This window comes from Ipomoea nil, unplaced genomic scaffold, assembly GCF_001879475.1.
Source record: "Ipomoea nil cultivar Tokyo-kokei standard unplaced genomic scaffold, Asagao_1.1 scaffold0130, whole genome shotgun sequence".
NCBI classification, from domain to species: Eukaryota; Viridiplantae; Streptophyta; class Magnoliopsida; order Solanales; family Convolvulaceae; genus Ipomoea; species Ipomoea nil.
The window spans coordinates 1,153-7,122 of NW_017616558.1; the positions used below are offsets into that span (position 1 = coordinate 1,153).

A 5,970-nucleotide genomic window follows, 5' to 3' on the forward strand; every position below is an offset into this window, starting at 1 on the left:
CCTGCCGGAAGGATCCATCTCGACCTTCGCCACCCTCACGAGACGTTTCCTGTCTTACTTCGCTGGCCATATGCGGAAAAAGAAGCAGTTCGCTGACTTATGTTTTTTGAAACAAAGGAGTTCGGAGTCCCTGGCCGACTTCCTCAGCAAGTGGAAGAAGGAGTCGATAGGGGTCTCCAATTTTGACGACAAAGCGGCCATACCCATCTTCAGAAGCAACCTTAGATCTGGCGCCTTCCACCAGGACCTCATCGGTACCCCCCAAGACCTACACCGAGTTGATGGACCGTGCCTCTAGGTTTGCTGACGCGGAGGTAGCCGAGAAGAGGAAGAAGGAGGAGGAGGAGGGGAAGGACCGTAAAGGCAAGGAACCCCGGGAGGAGCGCCAAGCACCGGCCGCCCCGGCGCGAGGCCCCCAAGAAGACCGCCGGGCACCCAGGCCTCCCGCCGCGAGTACGCTGAGGGCCCAGGTTGACCCCCACACATTTCTCACCCCGCTGACGCAGCCCGTCAGCACAATCCTGGAGCATGCGGAAGGCCAGGGGATCGTGGAGTACCCGGGGGAGTGCATGAAGATATCCCCGAAGGTCGACCACAACAAATACTGCAAATTCCACCGACAATCAGGGCATGACACGGACGAATGCATCCTCCTCAAACGCCAGATCGAGGAGCTCATCCAGAGAGGCTACTTGGGTCAGTTCGTGCAGTGGCCTGGGCAGGGCCAAGGTCAGCATCAGGGCCGCGTGTGGAGGAAGGGAGGCAGCTCCGAGCCCTCCGCCTCCGCGCCACGCAAAAGGGAGCTCGGCCAGCTCACTGATGAGGAGGAAAGAGAACTAGACAACCCCCACCCCAGAAGAAACAGGCCATCCATGTGATCTTCGGGGACCCGAGGGGGGAGACACGCCCGCAGAGAGGAAGAAATGGGCACGGAGCCTCTACGTGGGCGAGGTCGTGCGACCACCGCACGAGAAGAGGCCCAGAGGGAGCCCATCACCTTCACCGACGACGACCTCCCAGACGGCCCCCTCCCTCACCGGGACGCCTTAGTGGTCAAGATGGAGATCAACGAGGTGGTCGTGCACAGAGTATTGGTGGACACAGGCAGCTCGGTGAACGTGATGTACCATGACACATTCACCCAGTTGGGGCTATCGAGGAAACAGCTGGGACAAGTGAGAACCCCTTTGTCCGGGTTCACAGGGGATTCCATAGAGACAGAAGGGTCAATCAACCTCGAGGTCGAGATAGGCGCCCCGCCACACACCAAGAGGTTGGAGGTAGAATTCGTGGTGGTCAGAATCAGCTGCGCTCACAATGTAATCCTAGGCCGACCCGCCCTGGAGGACCTTAGGTGTATAATTTCTATGGAACACCTATGCCTCAAGTTCCCACGCCAACCGGGGTCGGGGTCGCCCGGGGAGACCAAAGGATCAGCCGGAGTTGCTACCTTCGGGCATGCCGACAGATAGGCAAGCGGGACCTCCAGGTGCACACCATAGCAGAGAAGGCGCTGAAAGAGGAGGAGGGCCACCCGCGAGCTGAGCCCGTAGTGGAGACTGAGGAGGTCGTCCTCGACCTCAGCCGCCCCGATCGCGTGGTGAAGGTGGGAACCGGGCTCGCCCCTGAGCTCCGGGCCCGCATCATTGACGTTATCAGGGCTTACAAAGGGGTGTTCGCGTGGGGACCCGAGGACATGCCGGCCTCAGTAGGGACGTCATCACCCATAAGCTCGCCGTCGACCCCACAGCCAAGCCGGTGCAGCAGCGCAAGAGGTACCTCTCGCAGAGAGGCGGGAGTTCGTGAGGACGGAGGTCAATACCCTCCTCGAGATAGGGCACGTCCGGGAGGTCCTATACCCCAAATGGCTGGCCAACGTAGTCCTCGCCCCCAAACCCCCCACCTGGAGGATGTGCGTGGACTACACCGACCTCAACAAAGCCTGCCCCATGGACCCCTTCCCGTTACCAAATATCGATCAGCTGGTGGACGAAACGGCAGGCTGCGCCCTCATGAGCTTCCTGGACGCCTTCCGGGGGTACCACCAGATCTTCATGCATGAGGACGACGAGGAGAAGACGGCTTTCACAACCCCGAAGGGGTCTTCTGCTATAGAGTCATGGCCTTTGGGCTCAAAAACTCCGGGGCCACCTACACCAGGATGGTCGCCAAGGTCTTCAAGCAGGTCCTCGGCCGCAACATGGAGGCCTACGTGGACGACATGATAGTCAAAAGCGCAGAGGCCGATACCCATGTCAACGACTTAGACGAGGTATTTTCCATTATGCAGCGTTATGATTTAAGGTTGAACCCCAAGAAATGCACTTTCGGGTGCACGGGGGCAAATTTCTGGGCTACATGGTCTCCAAGAGGGGCATTGAGCCCAACCCCGACAAGGTGAGGGCTATCCTGGACATGGAGCCTCCGCGGTCCCTCCGGGAGGTCCAACGCCTGAACGGCAGGCTAGCGGCCCTCGGCCGGTTCCTCTCGAGGTCGGCCGAGAAGTCCTTGCCCTTCTTCGCGGTCCTCAAGAAGAGTTCGGGGTTCGAGTGGTCCCCCGAGTGCCAGAAGGCCTTCGACGACCTCAAGGCCTACATGATGTCGTTACCCCGCTCGCCAAGCCCGTGAGAGGGGAGACCTTGTACCTGTACTTGGGTATATCACAAGCCGCGATCAGCTCCGTGCTGGTCCGGGACGACGCGGGTGTGTAAACGCCCCGTCTACTATACGAGTCGTGCCCTCCGGGGAGCCGAGCTCAGGTACTCTCCACCGAGAAAGCCATATTCGCAGTAGACGTAACCGCAAAGAAACTCAATCACTATTTTCAGGCGCACCCCATTCAGGTCTTAACAAACCAGCCCCTGGAGTCGGTGTTAAGGGCCTCGGGTCGGCCAGCAGGTTGGTAAGGTGGTCCATGCGCTTAAGCCAGTACAACATCCAGTTCAAGCCAAGACCTGCTATAAAAGGACAAGCACTTGCCGATTTCATAGTCGAGTGCACCGCCCGGGAGGCCACCGAACAGGCCCGAAGCGAGGAGGAAGAGTGGTGGACCCTATCAACAGACGGATCCTCGAGTGCCAAGGGTGCGGAGGCGGGGTCGTCCTCGTAACCCCGAGGGTTTCAGGGCCTACTACGCGCTCCGTTTCCACTTCAAATTGTCAAACAACGAGGCCGAGTACGAGGCCCTCCTCGGGGTCTCCGGCTCGCGCTGAGCATGAGGGCCGAGAAGCTGAAGATAAGATGTGATTCCAGGCTCGTGGTGGGGCAGGTTACGGGGGAGTTCGAGGCCAACGAGGACAGGATGAGGAGGTACCGTGACGTAGTGCTACAACTCTTGGGACAGCTAGCCCACCACGAAGTCCTGCAGGTGCCAAGGGAACAGAACATAGACGCGGACATGCTCTCCAAACTCGGACAAGGCACCCCCGAACATGTCTCCAAGATCGCCCGGGTGGAAGACCTCGCGAGGTCCAGCCTCGAGGCCTACCCGGTCCTTCCCGTGCAAGTTCGTTCCGCCTGCTGGCTGGACCACCTCAAAGTGTACAAGGAGTCGGCGCCCTGCCACCCGACGAAGCAGACGCCAAGCTCGTTCAGCGGAGGGCCCCAACCTACCTACTCATCGGGGACACACTCTACAAACGATCCTACAACGGCACCTTGTTGCGCTGCCTGTACCCCGAGGAAGCAAGGGCGGTCATGGAGGAAATCCACGAGGGGACCTGCTCCGCCCACCAGGGGGCCTACACCATGGCCCGGAAGGCCATCTTACAGGGCTACTTTTGGCCTCGGATGGCCAAGGAGTGCGCGGACTATGCGAGGAGCTGCCCAACCTGTCAGCAATTCCAGGTGGGCCCAGGTCGCCCAGCCACTAACTACACCCCGATCAGTTCAGTCATCCCGTTCTCCCGGTGGGGGGTCGACCTGGTCGGGGCCCTCCCGATGGGATCGGGCAAGAGGAAGTACCTGATAGTAGCAGTGGACTACTTCACTAAGTGGGTAGAAGCCGAACCCTAGCCAGCATCACAAGTGCCCGGTGCAAACAGTTCATCTACAAGAACATCCTGTGCCGCTTCGGGGTCCCAATGCAGATCATCACGGACAACGGGCGCCAGTTCGAGAGCAAGGAGTTCAGTGAGTTTTGTGCCCAATGGCGCATAACGCATACCCGTGTAGCCGTCTCCTATCCCCAGGCCAACGGCCAAGTCGAAAATGTCAACCGCACTATCGTGGATGGACTCCAGAAGAATCTAGAATCTGCCAAAGGCGCATGGGTGGAGGAGTTGGATGTCGTCCTCTGGACCTACCGCACCACCCCGAGGAGGGCCACCGGGGAGACCCCATTCTCATTATCTTATGGCTTTGAAGCCCGGGCCCCCGCGGAGGTCGCCATACCCCCCTATCGGGCCCAAGTGTATGACCCCGACATGAACGAGGACAACCACAAGATCGAGCTCCACCTTATCGACGAGAAGAGGGAGACTGCGACCACCCGGTAGAAAATTACCAGCGCCAGGCCAAAGCCTACCATGACAAGCGAGTCCGACCCCGTTACTTCCAGGTCGGCGACTACGTTCTGAGGAGGCGCGAAGCAAGTCAGCCCCTCGAGGGAGGCAAGTTCGCTAAGAGGTGGAAGGCCCGTACATAGTCACAGCCGTGGTCCGTCCCGGCAGCTACAAACTCAAAACCCCGAAAGGCAAGACGATAGATAGGGTGTGGAACTCTGAGCACCTGCTCAAATACTTTCAGTGATGATTTCCGTTTTATTTCTTTTCCTGTAAGGTGATCCACCCTTTTCTGATTTCAATAAAACGTAATAGTACTTCGCCAAGGACTCATCCCACTCATCGGGGGTGGCTACACCCGTATGACCCTCTGACAAACCCTAAGGAGGACGAGGCCGACCTCACCAACTCCGACGGAAGAGCTCGACCAAACTCCGACGGAAGCTGCCCTTGGAAGGAGGCACGAGGCTCGCGTACCAACTCCGACGGAAGAGCTTAGCGGCCCAAGTCCGATGACTTGGGCCTAAGGGCCGAACCTCGTGCCCTAAGGAGGCACGAGGCCCGGCGTACCAACTCGACGGAAGAGCCTAGCGCCCAAGTCCGGTGACTTGGGGCCGACGGCTGCCCTAAGGAGGCACGAGGCCCGGCCTCGCGTACCAACTCCGACGGAAGAGCTTAGCGGCCCAAGTCTGACTTGGGGCCGACGGCTACCCTAAGGAGGCACGAGGCCCGACCTCGCGTACCAACTCCGACGGAAGAGCTAGCGGCCCAAGTCCGGTGACTTGGGGCCGACGGCTGCCCTAAGGAGGCACGAGGCCTCGCGTACCAACTCCGACGGAAGAGCTAGCGACCCAAGTACTTAATCGCTAACCTCCGGCCTTAAAAAAAAAAATACTAATAATAAGAAATATGAGCGAACGCGGAAAGGTATCCGAAGCAAGGCAAGTTATAAACCAACAGTTCCGTACATAAAGTCTAGAAATCCAAAATACATAGCAAAATAAAGAGTTAAGGGCCTGCATCTACGACTCCCTAAGGGGCGCCCTCCTGGCGACCGGCGGCTGGATGTTCCGCTTCCAAAGCTTCAGAGGCGACCCCGTCGCGGGAAGAACCAGCCACCAAGGAGGATGTCTGTGTATGAGAGGGGTCCAGGTTGACGTCGATCTCTGCCCGCGTCTCCTCCGGAGGGTCCGGGCCCAGCTCCTCGGCCTCGGGGTCTGCCAACTCAGCGGGTAGCCCCAAGTCTCGGGGTAAAGCTCTCATCTCGCTGACGGAGAAGGGCATAGATATCACGCTGCGTCGAGTAGCATCCCAAGTTGTAGGAGAACGCACCCTCCTCTGCTAGTCTCTCCTGGCCCGGGGCCGTAGCCAACCAAGCGGTCACCAGGGCCTCCGAATGCTCGTCGGCATAGGCCTTCACGTCACGACGAAAACCATCAGATCTCTTGTAGCTACAAACGGCGCGGAT

At 59.1% G+C, this 5,970-nt stretch overlaps 1 protein-coding gene across 1 annotated transcript; it reads left to right on the forward strand.

Moving 5' to 3' along the window:
- The first annotated feature begins 3,214 nt into the window (after nt 1-3,214).
- LOC109169560 lies at nt 3,215-4,496 on the forward strand. Its single transcript, XM_019318462.1, has 2 exons — nt 3,215-3,505; nt 4,089-4,496. Exons 1-2 carry the CDS (start codon nt 3,215-3,217, stop codon nt 4,494-4,496), a joined length of 699 nt encoding a protein of 232 aa, XP_019174007.1.
- Nucleotides 4,497-5,970: the final 1,474 nt, after the last annotated feature.

Bases quoted from the DNA above. Each gene is read 5' to 3' on its own strand.
- LOC109169560 (XM_019318462.1), top strand. From the start codon at position 3,215: ATGAGGGCCGAGAAGCTGAAGATAAGATGTGATTCCAGGCTCGTGGTG. The intron at 3,506-4,088 runs GTTCGTTCCGCC...GTCCCAATGCAG, and splicing joins ACCCGGTCCTTCCCGTGCAA to ATCATCACGGACAACGGGCG.